This window comes from Mastomys coucha, unplaced genomic scaffold, assembly GCF_008632895.1.
Source record: "Mastomys coucha isolate ucsf_1 unplaced genomic scaffold, UCSF_Mcou_1 pScaffold22, whole genome shotgun sequence".
In the NCBI taxonomy this organism is placed as follows: Eukaryota; Metazoa; Chordata; class Mammalia; order Rodentia; family Muridae; genus Mastomys; species Mastomys coucha.
This window is the reverse complement of record NW_022196905.1, coordinates 264,923,357-264,943,331: the sequence shown is the minus strand read 5'-3', so window position 1 is coordinate 264,943,331 and position 19,975 is coordinate 264,923,357. Positions and strand designations below refer to the sequence as shown.

The window sequence follows — 19,975 nt, the reverse complement described above, 5'->3', positions numbered from 1 at the left end:
TCTGGACAGCAGCCTAACCTAGTCAGTGAGTCCCAGGCCTGTGAGAAACCCTGTCCCAAAGTCAAAAGGCAAGGTTGATGCACTGAGGCGTGACGCCTGATGCCAACCTCTAGCCTCCACACTTATGTCCACACGCACCCTCTCTCACACACAGACATGCTCATACATACACACAAAGAACAGAGCTCTAAGGCCCACTCTGCCCTGTCCTAGCAGTGACGATACAAGCCTTGTCTGCCTCAGGTGTCACCTGCCTCCCCCTCGAGCTCCACTCTGGTTCTCTGTGGGCTTTGTCCCCACTCTGTGAAGTCTTTAGGGAGAGGACAACATCTGTCTCATCCACACCTGCCCACATGTCCCGGACAGGCAGACATTAAGGAGGTGTTTGGTGAGCTAACCTGGCCTGCAGCCCGGCTCCATCACACTCTCCATGCGTGGTTTTAAAACCTGCAACCTGGTTGTCACTGCAGCAGCTCTGGGAGTCACGCCAGCTCTGAACCTCTTCTGCACAGGGCAGGAGCTCCCTGGGATCTGGCTCTCACCCACACACCTCCTATGCTTCCTAGGATCCAGGCTCTCCATCTGCTTACAATGTTCCATACCTCCCTCAGCATCCAGAAACCATCTGTTTATCCAGCCTCACTGCCTCTTGACCTGTGCCGGTCATGCACCCTTGGGCCTCTCCTTCCTGGCCCCCCTTATGCACCCCTCTCCTTGCTCCCTCCCCAGACTTTGAGCTCTGAGAGGAAAAGTCTCTCTGATCACAGCTTCCCAGTGTCTCTCCTTGATACACAAGAATCATTTCCGGACTGGATCAACTAATGTCTAGTTGCAAACACTGAAATTTGCCTTTGCAAGGTTGACACCATTCCTTTGGCAATCAGTGCAGGTGGGCACATACACTTTCAGCCCTTGCAGGCTGAAGACACAGGATCTGGGATGGCCCTTGTCTCTGAGTGCTGTTCTATGTTTTTGGAAGCCAAGAACTACAAAACCTGAGGAGAGCTGCTGCCACCTCTGTCCCTTCTCTCTCCCCCCATCTTCCTATTTGGCAGCCGCATGGGGGTAGAAGGTCTCGGCTGTGTTTTTGAAAGCAGGTCACTATGGCTAGGAGTTTCTGGAAGGCCCACTGACATGGCTGTAAAGGCTCCATCTGTTCCATTTTGGATTCTGCTGACCCTGGTACTCCTGGCTCTGAGATACCATCTTCCTGTTCCATGGTCAGGGGGCTGGGAGGGCATCCCCTCACACTCCCCTCAGCAATGTCTCAGCCTTCCATCCCACAGTGGCACCTCCCCAGTGCACCGCTGCCTGGGATCGTGGGCACCAGAGCCCTTCAGTTGCCCACTGGCTGAAGACTTGTAATGGGTTTGGTCTGATGCTGCTTATATTATGGTAATTTGGGTCCCAAAAATTGTTTGCATGAAAATCCAAATGTACTCACATAAGACACTGAGGGACTCTGCCCCAACTTGGTTCTGATTGGTAAATAAAGATGCCAACAGCCAATGGCTGGGTAGGACAGACAGAGGCAGGACTTTTAGGATTCTTGGGCTAGGGACAGAGAGAAAAGAGAGGACGAAGGAGATCCACTATGCCAGGAGAAGGAGAGGAAAGAGGCCATGCCTGAGAAGGTGTGGGATAGAGAGCATAGCCGCCACGTAGGACAGAGAGTGTTGGGTCTGGGGCAGCAAAGATAAAATACAGAATTTAGTAAGTAATAACTCAAGAATATCAGAGGGAGGTGGATTAGCCAGGTGGAGGTTAGGAAATGGCCCAGTCATTGAGCTGTTTTAGGCATATCAAAATAAAAAGGCTGTGGTGGGTGTGTGTGTGTGTGTGTGTGTGTGTGTGTGTGTGTGTGTGTGTGTGTGTGTTTGGGAACCCAGAACATTGAGCCATGCAGCAAGAAACACCACCCGTGCCAGGATCAATTTGAGTATTTAATTTGTTACTGCTACAAAGTCTTCCCTGAGTTCTGGCTGTGCCCCTTCCTCCATGCAGCCTGTGGCTATCTGCTGGAACATCCCAGCTGTCAGGGAGAAGCAGAGACCCCCTCAGCTGGAACACATATCACCGGGGGATAGAGAGGGCTCACTGGTAGACCCAAGGCAAGAGCAGAAATCCCAAGTCAGTGGGGGCAGTGACTTACACACTTCTATTCCCTGACGCCTATATCTGAGTGTAAGACACCTGTCCAATGCTCTAGCATAATATCTGAAACCTCCAGGGCTGGGAGCTCATTTCTCCAAAATGAACACCCTCATGGCATTATGGTACTCAGCTCTCCCACAGTGCATGAGGTGCAGGCTACCTCCTTGGCTGGAGCCCACAGAGGAGACCTCAGTGGATTCTCCTTCCTCAAGTCCAGGCACTGAGCTGCAGACACCAGGGCACTGGCATATGTAAGCATCCATTTATCCACTAAGCCTAGCTCTGAGAGTATAACCTATCCAGGGAGCCTTTCCTTGCAGCATCAGAGCTCAGATACTGAAGTTCTCATCTGTTCTATGTGGCTGAGTGACTCTTGGATCCTCTATTTAGTCAGGCCCAGTAGCATTTAAATGGGGATGCACATGTGTCTAGGTGTGTATGTGGGAAGCAGAGGTGGACACTGGGTGTCTTTCTTAGTTTTATCACCTCGTGTGCTCAGGCATGGTCTCTCACTGAGCCTCGTGCTTGCCAACTTGCTCTAGGGATCCCCTATCTTTGCCTCTAGAATACTGGGGTTGCATGTGAGTTTCCATGTCCACCTTGCTTTTACATTGGTGCTATAGACACAAACTCTAGTTACTGACTGAGCCATTTTCCCAGTCCTGAATCAGGAGCATTTTGGAAAGCTGGCAGCTGAGAATAGGCAGCCCCAGGGCTTTGACAGTCACCATGCAGCCACAGACTAGCAGCAGATGGCCTCCTGAACATGGCTTAGGACAGCAACTTTCAGTCCACCCAGGCCCACTGTCACAAGGACTCAGTGACTTAGAGCTCTCTGCTCAGTATTAGGTGCTATATACCTGCTTCTCTTTGGTCCCTCCTTGCTGCATGCACTTGTCTACCCCAGTAGGTCTACAGTGTCAGGGTTAAAACCTGATCATGGACAAGAGGCATTATGACTCCAAAGGGAGTCTGTCTCCTGAGGTAGCCCAGTCGCTAACATTTCCTAACTCAGAGGTATTCCAGATTGATCTCTGCTAAGTCTGTGGAGAGATCTGCATGTTTTCTTTATTCAGGCATAAAGGTGCCCTAAGAAATATTTCATTATAGCTAAAACTGAGATCGAACATTATTTCCTGGCCTTCACAGTGTTTCAGTGATCCTAACAGATTTCCTAGCTATAATTAGCTGGGAATTTTTACTAAGAAGCTGTCTTACCAGACGGGGTGTCTCAAGAGTTAGAGATAGCAGTTAGGCACTTTTTATCAGAGCAGTCCCACAAAAAGAAAAACTGCTTTACTGCCAGTGAGAAGCTAGAAGTTGTAGGGCTCCCATCACTAATTATTTATGTTACAGCCAAGGAATGCTAAAATACCTTCAGCTACTTGCCTCAGACAAACCTTCAGCTACTTGCCTCAGACAGACCCTGAGAGTTTATCTTGGGGCTGCCAGGACAACCTAGCCCAAGAAGAGGGACACCACTGCTCCTCCGCCTTGCACCTGGCTGTTTGATTTTACTGACCTTGATGTAGCCATCTCCTGCCTATGTGACTTCTGTAGTTTGCCCTGTTTTCTGTATACTATATAAGCCTGATTTCTACTTTGTACAAATTGCATTCAGTTGCAGCACTCTCTTGTGTCTGTTTCTGTTTATCATTTCTTCACCAATGCCTTGTCTGACTAGGACCCTCTTCCCCCACGGGTTGAGGAAGGCCCGGACTGGCCGGCCTGTGCCACCTCGTCCCCTCCAGCTTTTGCTTAGGAGTGAGAAGGTTTATGTTTCCCGAAATCCCCAGAGAAGCTGTTTCACTGTCCAGCCTCTTTCTTGAGGCCACAGGTCTCTGCTTGGCTCCTGTTCCCTCAGTTCTCTATGAATGCTCTCTGCCAAGAGACCCATCTTGGTATCAGCTAAAGCTTCCTCTAGCATCAATTTTGATTACAGCACAGAGATGAAAGATGTGATTTTAGAATTTTTCCACTCTGCGCATCCTAGACTGTTTAAAACCCTCCCCATCTGTGCCGTGACAGCGGTCGGTGACTTCCTCAGATTCCTCTGGCTATGAAGGGAGAGCCCTCTTTCTTTCACCCCTGTGGTGTGTTCATGCTTCCCTGGATATCACGGGCCTCCCTGTCTAGCCGCAGGACTTCTATAACCCATGCTTAGAAAAGACCACATTTAGAAGTAGGAATAATTTTCAAGCTAGAAATTGGGCAAGGTGTAAATCGCCTTTGTCGTTCAGTCTCCCCCCCCCCATTGTTCTCAGACAACTTGGTGGTGAGCTGAATTCTTTTTTATAACTTTTAAGTTCTTATTATTACTTTTATTTATATTATATGTTTGTATCTGTATGTGTGTGCATATGTGTGTGCTGTTACCCACAGAGGCCAGAAGAGGGCACTGGATTCACTGGAACTGACGTTACAGGCAGTTGTGAGTTGCCCAGAGCAGAGGCTGGGAACCAAACTCCAGTCCTTTCTAAGAGCAGCAAGCACTTTTAGCCACTAACTCATTGTGATGGTCTGAATATGCTTGGCCCAGGGAGTGGCACTATTAGGAGGTGTGGCCTTGTTGGAGTGGGTGTGTGTCATTGTGGGTGTGAGCTTTACGACCCTACCCCTAGCTGCCTGGAGGGCTAGCAGCCTTCAGATGAAGATATAGAACTCTCAGCTCCTCCTGCGTCATCATGCCTGCCTGGACGCTGCCATGTTCCTGCCTTGATGATAATGGACTGAACCTCTGAATCTGTAAGCCAGCCCCAATTTAATATCCTTGTAAGAGTTGCCTTGGTTGTGGTGTCTGTTCACAGCAGTAAAACCCTAACTAAGACCCCCATGTCTCCATTTTCTTTATTGTGTGTGGAGGCAGTGTGGGGGTGGGGTGGAGCAGGTGCATGCATATCATGCCATACAAGTGGAGATCAGAGGACAGCTCCTAGGGGTCAGTTCCTCTCTCCATGACGTGAGTCCTGGGGATGGAATTCAGGTTGTCAAGCTTAGGGCAAAATGCCTTTGCCTGCTGAGCATCTATCTCACCAGCCTGCTTTCTAGACTTTTCCTGGATGTTTGCAAAGGAAGCCAGCAGACCGGAGCCCAGGCATTGGTGCTTCTCTCTATATGACTAATCTTTCCATGTGGTCTTTCATCTTGCTTACTCTGACCTTGTCACCGCCTTGATTGGACACCACGTGTGTGTTTTTCAGCCCAACTGTTTAAGGTGTGCTAGGCTGTCCCCGCCCCCAAGTGTGAGCCGTCATCCTTGTCCCCAGGTGGACTGTCCCTGCTGCCTGTGCTTAGGACCTTTGAGGTTCAGGGACTCTCTCTGTGTGCATGGTTGATGGGAACCGGAGGGAACATTTGTCTTGTCTCCTGATTACAGGCTGATACACTCAGGACCACTTAACCATCAAATGCATCCTTTCTGGATGTCTGCTTCCCTCCATGACTCAGGACATTATTTCCTTCTTGCCTATGGGGATTTCTTGGGCCCCGCTCACAGTTCCTAAATCTATTTGCTTCCTGTCTTGGCTGCTGTTCAGAAGTGCTCGCTGCATTAAGTTATCTCCCCGGCCATTTCTGGCTGGCTCAGGAGCTGTTGCCTTAAGTCAGCATGGAAGACTCTATGGGCTCTGGGTTCTTGTCCCCAGACCCTGAGAGGGCACAGGAGGCCTGGCCATGGGGCTCTGTGCAAACACTGTCAGAGCTCTTTCCTCTCAAATTTGGGTCCCGTGTTACAGGTAGATTTTTTTTTTTTTTAAAGAATTCCAGCGCTAACTGTGTGAGGATACAAAGGCATATTCCTCAGATAAAATCTAGTTCCAATAAAGACTGACATCATTGTCCAACTTTTTTTTAATCCCTGGTCTCAGTGATGCTCTTCCTTATCTGGTGACCTCTGGGGGCAACTTCAGACAGACTTGAGATTTGAAGTGAGTGGTCCTGGGATTTGGCAACTGTCCTCCTCCTTCCTCCCTTCCTCCCTTCCTCCCTCCTTCCCTTCTTCCCTTCTTCCCTTCCTCCCTCCCTCTCTCTCTCCCTTTCTCTCTCTCCCCCCTCTCTTCCTTTATTTATTTGTTTATTTAATAAATTGACACACGCTAAAGTCATCTGGGAAGAAGGAACTTCAACAGAGAACATGTCTTCATCAGATTGGCCAGTACACTGTAGGCTGTGCTATCCCATGGGCTGGTACTCCTGGGTGCTGTAAGAAAGCAGGCTGAGCAAGCAAGCCTTGGAGGGCAAGCCAGTAAGCAGCACCCCTCTGTGGCCTTTGCACCAGCTCCTGCCTCCAGGTTCCTGCCTTGAGCTTCTGTCCTGGATTTTTGCAAGGACAGAAAGTGCTAAAGACATTTAAGACAAATACATTGTTTCCTTTCCCTCTCTAGGTTATTTTTGGTCAGTGTTTTATCAGGTCGACAGAGGCACCACCTAGAACAGCAACCTTAAGGAGGGTGTGTACCAGATGGATGGGTATGGTTGGAGGAAGGCAGTGAGAACAGAAAGGAATAGCTATGACTTGTAGCTTTTGTTCAACCTCAGGGACTGATGACACACAGTTTTCTGGGGTCAATAATGTCATCCCAGCCAACAGTCTTTCTTGGGTGTTTCAGGCAAGACAGATTAAGTTGGCCTTTAGATGCAGCCCATGTTGGACACAGAACAACTAAGGGCATGATATTCTGAAACCCTATGGATCACACCAGTGGTTCTTGGGAAGGTCTCAGGGAGCCTGCGTAAGGGGAGGTTCGGGTCATCATTCTGTGGGAGATGATATGGTTTGTTAACTATGCACCCTGCCTTGTGGTCAGATGTTCAAACTCATTCTGGCATTCACACGACGGAGGACATGTGTGGAAATCAGAAAGAGGCTAAGGAGCAGTGAGCTGCCCCAAGCACCTGGTTCCCATCACTTCTGCCCTTGACCTCAGCACGACTCTGTTCCCCTTGCCAGAGTGAGGGTTCTGCTTCCATTTCGATGCCTCCAAGACCTACCATAGCCATTTCTAGCAGATGCTGTCTGTTCCCTATTGCACAGAAATGGGCTGCTAGGGCCAAAGGGTGGAGGTGAAGACTGGAGGCTTTATCACAGAAGGCAGAGAGAATTCTGACCTTGACCTCAGGACAAAGCAGGTGTATTTTGTGCATATTGTGGTGTCTCACCCTTGGTCCCTCCCACCAGATGAACTGGCCTCCAGGATCAGTTCATCTGCCTGGCACTTGGGGAACTGCCCCCAGGTGAGTGGTTGGCGCTCTAGGAGTCCCTACCTGTATCTCTGTTTCACAGACTGCTTCTCTGTGGATTTGCACACGTGCCCTGCGTAGTACAACGGGAAGAACAGAAAGTTCCAGTTGGTGGCAAACCATGTCAGGGTGAAGGGGGCGTCGAAGGTCTTGAAAGTCAGCTTGGCCAGCTGCGTGGAGCCGGCCCAAGAGGCACACACGCAGAACACGACAGCCACGCCCCAGAACACCTTCCTGAGCTGCTCCTGAGTGCATGTCCAGTTGTGCCGGCTTGTCCTCCCGCCAGCCTCTGTCCCAGCTGGCGCCTGGGCCTCTGCAGGGCCCGGGGGCTCCCGGGGGCGCTCCTCCCCTGAAGAAGAGAAGGGTTGTTAGCTGAGTCTTCAGATTTCTAGCTGAACCCACAGTTGGATCCCTGGCAACCATGTGGGGGCAGACAGGTGGGGCTCTGAGTAACGCTCTGGACTACAGCTGGAAGATGTACGGGAGTTTTCCTAACCCAGAGGACACCGGACTACAGGGAGTAATCCCCAGGTCAGGCTCTATCGGCATCTTTCAACACTGCCCTGGGGGACTTTAAGAATGGCAAACTCCTGGGCTTCAGATCCAGGTCCCTGAACTGCGCCTGACATCAGCAGGTGATCTACATGGTGAGTTTGAGAAATGGATTTTCAGAACAGATGGAGAAGCTGAAACACAAGGTCTCCTCATATGTCCCAAGGTGCCACCAAACTTGCTATGAAGTTGAAGATGACCTTGAATTTCCGATGCCTCTACTTGTTCCTTTCTGGTTCTGGGATTACAACTGTGTGCCACCACATCAAGTTTATGAAATAGTAGGGGTTGAACCTGGGGTTTCTCGCACACATAGTTAATAAACCATATCATCTCCCATGGAATGATGACCCAAACCTCCCCTTATAGCAGGCTCCTTGAGACCTTCCCGAGAGCCACTGATGTGGCCCACAGGGTTTTATAATATCACCCTTAGTTGTTCTGTGTCCAACAAGGGCTGCATCCATTAAGTTTAATCTGTCTTGCCTGAAACACCCAGGAAAGAATGTTGGCTGAGATGACACTATTGACCCCAGAAACCTGCTTGTAACTAAGCTACATCCCGGCCCAATGTATTTATCTATGATGTTGGGAATGCAAGCCCAGGGCCTTGTAATGCTAGGCAAGTTCCTAATATTTAGCCATAACCCCAGCATTTGCCACCACTTTGAATGTCGAAGCAGCCTTTCACTAAGTTATCCAAGCCGGCCATGGATTTGCTGTAGCTCAGGCTGGTCTTGACCTTAGGATCCTCCTGCCTCAGCTTTCCTAGTATTAGGATAACATGTGTAAAACACCAAGTCTGGCTTTTTACTTCATGTATGTCAGCTCACATGTGGTTACATGGGTTGCAATAGGGCCTAGAGATTCCTCATGGAGGAACTCCTCATGGTGAAGAACTTTGATGTCTAGATGGTTCTTGATGGATGTTCTTTTCTGCCTGGCTCTGAAAAGCAGATGATTCTCCTGTTACTCTGCATATCACACCCAAATAGACATTCTTTCTCCTTCCATCCGTTCTACCCAGATTCCTGCAGATGGCCTCCAGTCTCACCTACAAGCTTTCCCTCAAAGTCTCAAACTCTGGGCAGCTACTGTGTCAAAGGCTATAGACAAGGAAAGCCATGTCACTTGGAGAAGCCAGCCTGTAGCCCACAAGTGGGCAGCACCAGCCCATGTTCTCCAAGACCCTGAGAAGGCAAGAGAGCTGGTGTCCCATGTGAGCATGGTCAGATGCAGACATGTAGAGCTTGCCTTTCATGGCATCTCCCCGGCACTTGGCTGAATGAAGAAACACCTTTGCTTGGAGGCCCTTGTCACAACAGGGGTGCGGGATATGGGTACCAAACATACTGGGCTTAGCACACTCTCTGTATTTTGATTAGCCTCAACAGTCATTGAAACAGTTGCAATTGAACAAACGTTTGCATGCTTTCTGAAACATACTTCTATGGGCCAAACTCAAAGTGGTGACTAAGTGAGACCACGGCTAGCCAAAGCCAATCTCTCTTGTGTTTTAACAATATGCAGCTTGGACTGGGATGTAGCTCAGTTGGAATACAGGCCTAGCATGCACATGACTCTGGGTACCATCTTTGACACTGCATCAGCTGAACTATGGTGGTGCACACCTGTAATACCAGCACTTAGGAGCTAGAGGCAGGTGGATTAGCTCATCCTTGGCTCCACAGTGAATCTGAAGCCAAATGAAGATGGATATATATTCTCGGGTTTCTGACATGCCCATTTCCAAGAGAGAAGACTCCAGGGAGGGGCACAAGAGAGAGACAAAAAGAGCAGGCCTGGTCTCTTCCTTCAGACCCTCCCACCAGTGTTTCCTGACTTGAATTATAGTGAATTTTCAAAACTTAGAGTGAATCCACTTCCAGCAGAAGTGTGACAGATTTAATTTCCACTGACTGCCTGTCAGACTTGCCCAGCCCCCTGCAGCCCTGTGCTGTTTGGGTACTCAGAGTATCCCTATCTCTGCTATGAGCTCATATTTTAAAGAGTGGTAGAAATAAAGACAGCATCTGTTTAGGAATAAAGCACAGGTTCACAGTAAGACTCTGGGGACTCACGATGGATCTTATTGTGCTTCTTCAGCAGGGTTTTTATTAATGAATGTGCAGAGGTCATGTTTGATCAGATCTGGAGAAACCCAGGGCACAGCAGAGCCACACCATGGGTGTCCTCTGTGAGGAAGTTTTCAGGGAGGGTTAAGTGAAAGAGGAAACCCACCCCAAGTGGGTGGCACCAAACTCCATGGGTTGGGGTCTTAGGCTGAGTGAAAGAGGAAACAAAGGAAAGCCAGTTGTGAGAAGTGTCATCCCTCTGCTGCCAAACTTTTCCCACTGCGGTGGCCTGTGTCTCTAAACTGAGAGCTAAAATAGATCCTCATTCCTTAAGTTGCTTCTTGACAGTATCCGGCAACAATGAGAAAGGTGGTCAATATGGTGTGGTGAGCTTTCCAACACAGGGGACCGAGCAGTGATGCTGAGAGGCTTTGTGAACACACAGAATGCCACCAAATCACACAAGTGTGTATGTGTGTGAGTACGTGTGTATGTGCATGTATATGCATATGTATGTGTGTATGTGTGTGTGTGTGTGTATGAGCCTGTATGCAGAAGCCAGAGGTTGACATCAGTATCTTCCTCTTATCTTCCTCAATTAATCTCCACCCTAGTTTTCAGACTGAGTCTCTTACTGAACCTGGAGCTCATTGACTTGTTGGCTGACATGCAAGGCCCAGGGAGCCTCCTGCCTCTGTCTCCTCAACATTGGACTTACAGGTGTATGAGACTGTGTCTGCCTTTGTTTTAGCTCCCCATGCTTCCACCCCCCCATCCCATGTTCTATGCTGTTAACTCTGGATGGAGCTACTCTCTAGCTCTGTAATCTTTCCAAGTCCTGCTCACCAAGGGAGCATTACCAATAACAAATAAAATGAAGGCACTCAACGACAACCCACGAGATATACTCTAAAAACAATAACACTAAGTTAGAACTGTGTTTCCCCAAGAGTAACATAGGCATCGGCATGCTAGTTAAATGGCTCTGCAGCTGAGCAAGTCTAGAGAAAGCTGAAGAGACAAGTCGTAGGAATATTCAAGGTTTGTGGGCAATGTGAGTCACCATGCTTGTCAGAGATGTGACACTTGTGGTGGGGACTAGGGTGCCTTGGAACACATTTTTGGGCAACATGGGCCTATCTATACCCATAAAGAGCAATAGACAAGGAGGCCACTACCTCATTTCATTGGCCTGAGCTTTGATATCATGACTATGCTAATTTCCTCACTCTGCATGTGTGCATTTGTATGTGTGTGTGTGTGTGTGTGCTATGTGCACATGTATGAGAGCTCTCCTGTGTGTGTGCATGTGTGTGTATGTGTGCATGCTACATGTACATGTGTGGATGAGCGTTCTCCTGTGTGTGTGTATGTGTGTGTACCTGTGTGTTCCTGTGTATGGAGGATCAACTTTGGGTGTCATCTCTCAGGTGTGGCTCATCTTGTTTCTGAGACAGGGTGGCCTGGAACTCACTGACTATGCGAGGCTGGCTGGTCAATGAGGTGAAGGGACCTGCCTGACTCTGATTGTTGGAATTACAAGGGTGTGTCATCATGCCTATCTTTTTATTTTTATTTTATTTTTTACATACATATGTATGTGTATGCTATGTGCACATGTGTGTATGAGAGTTCTCCTGTGTATGTACACGTGTATGTATGTGTATTTGTGTATATGTATATGTGTGTGTATGTGTGCATGCTTTATGTATATGTATATATGAGAGTTCTGTGTGTGTGTTGTATGTGTGCATGTGAGCCTGTGTGCAGAGGCCCAACATTGACTCTGTGTGTCTTTCTTATGCAAAATAGATTTTAGAACACACATGTTCACTCCACCTGGGAAACTGAGGTAGAATCTCTCACTAAGTCTGGAGATCACCCGTTTTCCTAGCCTAGCTAGCCAGCTTGCTCTGACTATTTCCTGTCTCTGTTTCCTATGTTCCAGAATTATAGGCAGGCTGCCATACCCACCCAACTTTTGTGTGGGTCCTGGGGATCTGAACTCTGGTCCATACATTTGCATGGCAAGTACTTCACCCACTGCACCATCTCCCCAGACCCCACTTTTTTAACATGAAGATTAAACTCAGTCCTCATGCTTGTGTGACAAGTGTCTTGTCAATCGAGTTGTCTTTCTAGCTCCTATACAACTTACTTCTAACACTTTCTACCACTGTGAATGAAAAATAGTCTATTATTATGTGTCAAAATGACAAGTGGAAGGAGAGCAATCTGTGGTCACTACAGTGCCAGAGCTGCCACTGCCCACACGTGTCTGCGTTTCCTGTAGACTTTTGTCTGAGCAGACAGGGGTCTCTCCAGGCCTGTGCCTCTGCCACCCACTGACACATCCACATGGCAGACATGGGACTGCATCATGTTTCTATCCTGCACTTAACCAAACACACCACAGCATGGACTTTCTCCTGTTCACAGGGTTCTGTCTCCCATCCTATGAGCAAGCCAGTCATCAGGGAGTTAGAAGCAAGCACTGAGGCTCAGTCCAGAGCACTGGGTGGTCTGTGACCAGGTACAAAGCATAGTCCCTGTACTCAGGAAACTCTGAGTGACAATTACAGTGCATTCATGTGCAAAATGGATTACAGGACACACGTGTGCAAAATGGATTAGAGTACACACATGCAAAATGGATTACAGAGCATGCGTATACAAAATGGATTACAGTACACACATGTGCAAAATGGATTACAGTACACATATGCACAAAATGGATTACAGAACACACATGTGCAAAATGGATTACAGAACACACATATGCAAAATGGATTAGAGTACACACATGCAAAATGGATTACAGAGCATGCGTATACAAAATGGATTACAGTACACACATGTGTACAATGGATTACATACAGAGCACACATGTGTAAAGCGGGTTAAGAACACATATGTGCAAAATGGTACCTCTGAAGTAACACAGCAGGGTACGGTTTGGAACCTGAAGTCTCTCACAAGATTGGCAACATGGAAGAACATAGGAGATCAAGGATAACCGTGTTTTGCCCCAGGACATTGAGCAAGATGAGGAACTCTGAAATCCACTGTCACTTGTTGCCTGTGACGATGTTCAGTCATGCAATGGGATAGTGTCAGATGAGCATGTTTAACTAAGAAAGAGCAGGAAAAGGAACCAACTTAGCTGAAGAATGAGTGCAGAGCAGAGTGTGAATGTAGTTAGCATCTGCAGCCCCCCCTCTTTTTCAGTGGGAGAAAATGCATCTCACTGTGTGGCATGTTCAGGGTTATAGTCAATGAACTGCCCAACTGATGGCCAGACAGGCTTTGGATAGGAGGTGCAGTGAGTGGGGCAGCCTCCCTCCTCAGACTCCTCTCAAGTCTTCAAGGCTGGGAAACTTTAAAGGGCTTTACTTTCCCTAAACTGTAGGGTGAGCTGTGTGTGTGTGTGTGTGTGTGTGTGTGTGTGTGTGTGCTAGGTGTGCTATGTGTGGTGTGTGTATGGTATATGTGATGTATATGTATGGTGTGGTGTGTGTGTGGTATGTGTTTGTATGTGTGTGTGGTATATGTGGTGTGTATGTGTGTGGTGTGTGTGTGTGTGTTTGATATGTATGTGTTTGTGGTGTTTGGTGTGGTATGTATATGGTGTGTGTGTGTGTGTAGTATGTGTGGTATGTGTGTATGGTGTGTGTGCATGTGTATGTGTGTGCATAAGAGAGCATGCCTTTCTACCTCCATGCACGATAGGATAATCACATCTGTGCTCAAGAGTCACCCTAACCTGACAGTGGCTGAGAGCTCCTCCCACGAAGACACACCCTGTGCTATCTCCTCTGAGGAATTCCTTATTGTAATCATTCTGGAGGCAATATCTGGAGCCTGGAGCCTGAGGGATGAGTCGGGGGTATTTCCCAGTCCCCAGCCCATTTGGGTACTAAGGAAGACCTTTCATGTTGAGAGATGTCTGTGACTTTCCCTGGACAAGATGATGAATTGAGTGATGTGGGTGTCTCTCCAGTGGAAGTCACTTCTACGATGAGACACTGAAATCAGAAAGTCATTTGATGTCTTCTAAAAGTTCCCATCAGATGAATCTCTGTGAATGGCTGAGAACACATACTTCTCTGGCAAACTTTCCATACAGGGTCCAGCCCTGAGAGGAAAGGAGTCAAGCCTTGAGTCAAGGATGCTGCAGGCTGGCGTGGTTCCTGTCTGCTACAAGGAAAACAGATACTACCACAGCAGGTGAGAGGCAATGGCTCTCGGCTCTGGATACAGCCCCCTTTGGTGCACACTAGTCATTTTTAAGGGATTTATAAAATTAAGACACCACCATGACCACACAGATTATACCCAATCTAGTCCTGAATCCCACTTGCAATCACACCCCCGTCCTCACCCCCAGTCCTAGGTTACCACGAATCTGTTTTCTGTCCCCACAATTTGCTCATTTTTGACATGTAATGTAAACATATAGGCTTGCAGATTTGATTTAGTGTGTGTGGGGGGGGTTCGTTCATGTTTTCTGTATGCTGACAGGTGTTATGACAGAATAGTATTCCATCGTATGAACACCCACATCCTGCTTATCAAATCTGTTGATAGGCACAGGGATTTCTTCTGGTTTACCTCTGCCATTGATAACACTGTTGTGAACACTCACATCTAGGCTTGTGTGAATATGCCTCAGTGTTTCTCTCAGGCAACTAAGCTTGGGGCTAGTGTCGTCAAATCTTTACTGGCCATCAACTCTGAGGTATAAGGCAGACGCGTCACCAGAAGAGAACATGGCTTCATGCAAGTGGGCGGTATTTACTGTGTCGGTATCTTAAAGGCTAACATTTCTCCCATTCTGTTCAACCAGGACACAACAGGAAGCTGCTCACGGATCCAGGCCAGCTCTTCCTTTCCCCTCGGACTTCACGGGGAAAGACAGAATAGAAAGATGAATCCCCCTGATAGAGACACAGCTCACATCAGGCTTCCAACAAACTCTCATAAATGAGGGGCTTAGAAGAAAGCCTTTCCATATGCCTAATTTGCAAGTGTAACTTATCTTCTCAAATACATTTGAGTATCTTTGTCCCACGTACTCTTTAAATGTCCCCTCAGGATCTACCTGTGGTAAACAAGCAGTGACATGAAAGGAAAGCGAGGAGACTTGTGGATCAGGTCCAGGCCCTTTATGTCCCAAGGCAATCCCTAGATAACATCCCCAGACTATCACATCCCTTTGGCTCAGCTAGACACCCACCTCTACTCTTGTGTGGTGAAAATTACTAAAAATCCTGGCATAGGGTTTCCTCTTTGCCTGAGACCATTTATGTTCCCAGATAAAAAACACACCAGCCCTTATATTTACACTATGCCTTAGAAAGCACAATAGCTGGGCAGCTGCCTGCCCTCTATGCCGTTAGAATCTACCTTTCTATCATTAACCCAAATTATTACTTACTATGTTTCATCTGGGCTGCTCTTAGCTCTAACTGGCCAGCCCACATTTTTATGGCTTTCCTTTCTCCTCTCCTGCATGTTCTTCTATTCCATGGTGGCTTTCTCCTCCCTCACCTTCCTCTTTTCCTTGGTCCCTTTTCCGCTAATCAGGTCACTCCTAACCTGCCTGCCTCTAATCCCTCCAGTACTTGGCTGTAGCCAATTTTATTTAACCAACAGTTTTAAATCAAGGAACAAGGTTTGCACACCAAAAGCTTGTAAACATGAGAAGTCACTCGTAGGCCTAGATCTTCAGGTGTAGAATTCAGTATCACTGTACATAGCAACACCCTCTGTGTGAATTTCTGGACTCTACATCAGAGCAAACTCCAGCTATTCCTCCATGGCAGAGACCCACCATGCTTCTGACTTCAGGAAGAAAATGGGAACCATAGATCACTGAAGTTAGATGCTAACCCTGGGCAATGAAGAAGAGGGAGTAAGAGAAAAGATGGCGGCACACCCCTGTGTCTACACCAGGCTCTGCCAGGACATGCCCGACTCTTCCTTTCTCCATTATAATTGTGTCCATAAGTGTTCTCTTTTATAGCTAGGACTGAGGAGGCTGTGAGAGCCACTGTCTCAAAGTCGTGGGTCAACAAGTAGCTGAGATTCAGTTCCTATACATACATGTCCAATGTCATAGCATCTATGGCCACAGAGACATTGGACACTTTACGTCCCTGTAAGGACAGAGGAGCCTGGCAGTCTGTAGGGCTCTGGGTTAGGATTTGATATTTTGGGATTTTGGTGTGCTAGGGAGATAGCATGCCTCTCAGAATCACGAGTTGAAGTCCTGAAGCCCAGTGTGGCTGTGCTTGGAGGTAGGACCTCTGGAGAAGAGATTAAGGGAGGTAAATGAAGTTGGAATGAGGGTCTAGCTCAATGGGATGAGTGTTCTTTTTGTATGTGGGCACATATATGTGGGGGCCAGAGGTTAACCTGGGGTGTCATTCCTAGTGACCTTCCCAGCCTCCATAAGTGTGGGGACAAACACTGTAGCTGGGTTTTTCAGTCTGTCCATGCTGGGATCATTAATCCCAGGGGCACAAGGTAGAATGTATGCTGTGTTCACAAGGACCTAGCACAGACCCAGACCTGCCACTCAGTAGGACTTGGGTGACCAGCAATAGGTGGAATCATTGATTTTTGCCTTTTGAGACAGGGTCTCTAAATTAACTAGAGTGTGCCAAATCAGCTAGGCTGGCTGGCTAGCCAGCTCCAATGGCCTGTCTGTCTCTACCTCCCCCGTGCTGAGATCATAATGGTGTGCTGGCACATCTGATGTGTGCTCACATCTTATGTGAGCTCTGGCAATGGAACTCAGGTCCCCATGCTTGCAAGGCAAGTCCTTTAGCAGCTGAGCCGTCTTCCCAGTCCCAGATATTTGTGTTCTTACAGGAATAGATACCAGAGAGCTCCCCATTTCACATGCATGCATATAGGAAAAGGCTGGGTGAGGACCCAGCAAGAAGACAGCTCGATGCAAGCCGGGAGGAGAGCCCCATCACAGGTCAGCATGTCAATACCTTCCCGCCTTGAGAAGTGCAAGAGGCCAAAGGCGATTGGCTCTGTGGTTTGTAGTGTGTGGGGATGAGGAATTTGAGGGGCACATATGCATGCTCATGAGGACCTAGATCTGTCACTCTGCAGGACTTGATAACCAGCATAGGCTTTATTTTGATGCTAGAAGGAGAATGAACCACACGGGAGTCAGAAGGAGTGGGTTCTCCTCAACAGCTCTTCCCCTTGGGAATTATTTCAACTTTAGCTGTGAAGTGACTTCCCCAGTAGAGGCAGTATACAGAGATGGGAGAAACTATGGGCTCTGGGGAGACATCTTTATATAAATGAAATTGGTGTTTTATATTAGAAACTGATCTTTCTGGTCAATATAAACACTTGGGGACAAACACACACACACACACAAAGACTTGGGGAGATACCTTAGTTACTATGTTGCTATGAAGAGATACCATGACCGGGGTAACATTTAAAAGAAAGCATTTAACTGGGGGCTTGCTTACAGTTTCAGAGTGTAAGGCCATGACCATCATGGTAGGGAGTGTGGCAGCAGTCAGGGGTGGTGTTGGAGCCATAGCTGAGAATTCACCTTGATCTGCAGGAAACAGGCAGAGACTGGGTCTAGTGTGGGCTTCTGAAACCTCAAAGCCTTCCTCCAGTGACACACCTTCTCCAACAAGCTACAACTTCTAATCCTTCTGAACTGGTGACCAAGTATACTGGCTGGTTTTGTGTGTCAACTTGACACAAACGGGAGTTATCACAGAGAAAGGAGCAATGCCTCCATGAGACCCAGCTGTAAGGCATTTTCTTAATTAGTGACCAAAGTGGGGAGGGCCCATTGTGGGTGGTGCCATCCCTGGGCTGGTAGTCCTGGGTTCTATAAGAAAGCAAGCTGAGCAAGCCAGGGGAAGCAAGCCAGTAAGCAACATCCCTCCATGACCTCTGCATCAGCTCCTGCTTCCTGACCTGCTTGAGTTCCAGTCCTGACTTCCTTTGGTGATGAACAGCAATATGGAAGTGTAATCTGAATAAACCCTTTCCTTCCCAACTTGCTTCTTGGTTGTGATGTTTTGTGCAAGAATAGAAAACCTGACTAAGACACCAAGTATTCAAATATGTGAACCTATGGGAGCCATACCTACTTACACTATCACAGGAAGTGCCTTTGGGGGGTGTGAGGTGGGAGGGGGTAGAAAGGGGATGATATAGGTGTCTCTGAAGGTCTGCCTGAGGCAGCTGAGAGTTAGCCTCAGTCCCTTTCTTCTAGCCCACATTCTTGTTATAATCCTGTGATGGTTAACTTCAATTGTCAATTTGAAGGGATTGAAAGACACCCAGGACAGACACTTCTGGGTGTTCCTGTGAGGGCATTTCTAGAGATAATAACAACATGAGGACTCTGACCTATCAGCACCTTGATTCTCTGAGGGATTCAAAATTTGAGTGGATTATATCATCAGGAGGGCATGGAGCTGTGGAAGGCAGGGCCTGGCTGAAGGAAGCAGAAGATTGGGGCATGCCCTAGGGTTATATCTATGCCTGCATCTCCTGCTTCCTTCTGAGTTGAACTGTGTCTTCTCCATATTGCTCCACTCCCATGACACTCTCCTTCACTCAGGCCCAGCATCTGTGAGGCCAAAGACTATACACTGAAACCTCCAAAATCAGGAGCTGAAATACACCCTTCCTTCTTTGAGCTGCCAGTGTTTCATGTTTTGTCTCCACAACCGGAAAGATAATGAACATGACCACCACCCAGGGAGCAGAGCCCTTGTTGGAGTGCCCCCTCATATGTATCCAGATAACTCTCACATGGCTCCATGTCATTGCCTCATGGGCTTAAGACAGGCCTGCAATCACACTGCCCACAGCCAATTCTGTCCTGTAAGGAGCTGGCTGGCTGGCCAGCAAAAGCTCCCAGTCAGGCTGTGCATGCCTTGGAGGGAGCCTTCGTGTCTGTTCTGAGGAGTGTGTATCTGCTCTTGCACCAAACAATGTGAGCTCCCTTGGATCAGTCTTAATCCACATGCCCTGCTAGTCACAGCATGTCCAGCAAGCTCAGGTACATCAGAGCTGCCGAGGCTCCAGTGGCCTCCGACCTTCACGTGCACCCAGATGAATACACTACTTTTAGTTTCTGGTATTTTTCCCTGTTGAAGAGGATGCATCTAGAACCTCAGACTTCAGGCTCTAGGATCTCTCTGGGCAAATGTGAGCTAACAAGTGGGCAGATTATATGTAGGACTGCCCCTCTAAGAAGCAGCTTTCCCCTCGCAGCCTTTGGACCCTTTAGGAAGGGGCATCTGGCCAACTTTACCCCACATGGCTATGTGGGCTTCTTGCCAGGTCGGGTGACTCCTCTAGTCCTCTAGTTTTGATCGGCTGGTTTAGAAACAAACAAAAAGACAGGGCAGACTTACAGCTGAAGGCACAGGCCACTGAGCATTTTATCTTGAATTGAAAACTGTTTTCTGAGCTTCCTGTGTTCACAGAAAAGAAGCAGCAGCATCAAGGAGGCGAGAGTGAACTTGCTGGTGAGGGACGGAGGGGTTGGCCTTAGGGTGCTGACCATGGCCTCTCAGGTCAGCCTTCTGCTAGGGATGGGCCTGTGCACCCTGGGAGTGGCACTGGACAGTTTACCCAGAGCATGGAGGTTACAAAGACACATATACAGACACACACATAGACACACACACACACATACACACAGACACAGACACAGACACAGATACACACAGATATGCAGACACACAGAGACACACATATACACAGACACAGACACACACAGAGACACACAGACACACAGACACACACACACAGACACACACAGAGGCACACAGACACACAGACACATACACACAGACACACACACAGACACACACACAGAGACACACACACACAGAGACACACACAGACATGCAGACACACACACATACACATACACACATACATAC

General features: G+C 48.1%; 1 protein-coding gene across 2 annotated transcripts in view; it reads right to left on the bottom strand.

Moving 5' to 3' along the window:
* The window catches only part of LOC116070426 (putative thiamine transporter SLC35F3), an 85,469-nt gene that overhangs the window by 54,742 nt on the left and 10,752 nt on the right, over positions 1-19,975 (bottom strand). For both annotated transcript variants that reach the window (XM_031341841.1, XM_031341842.1), the window contains exon 2: positions 7,417-7,741. In XM_031341841.1, the coding sequence (XP_031197701.1) occupies positions 7,417-7,741 (325 nt within the window). The remainder of the gene's footprint in view (positions 1-7,416; positions 7,742-19,975) is intronic.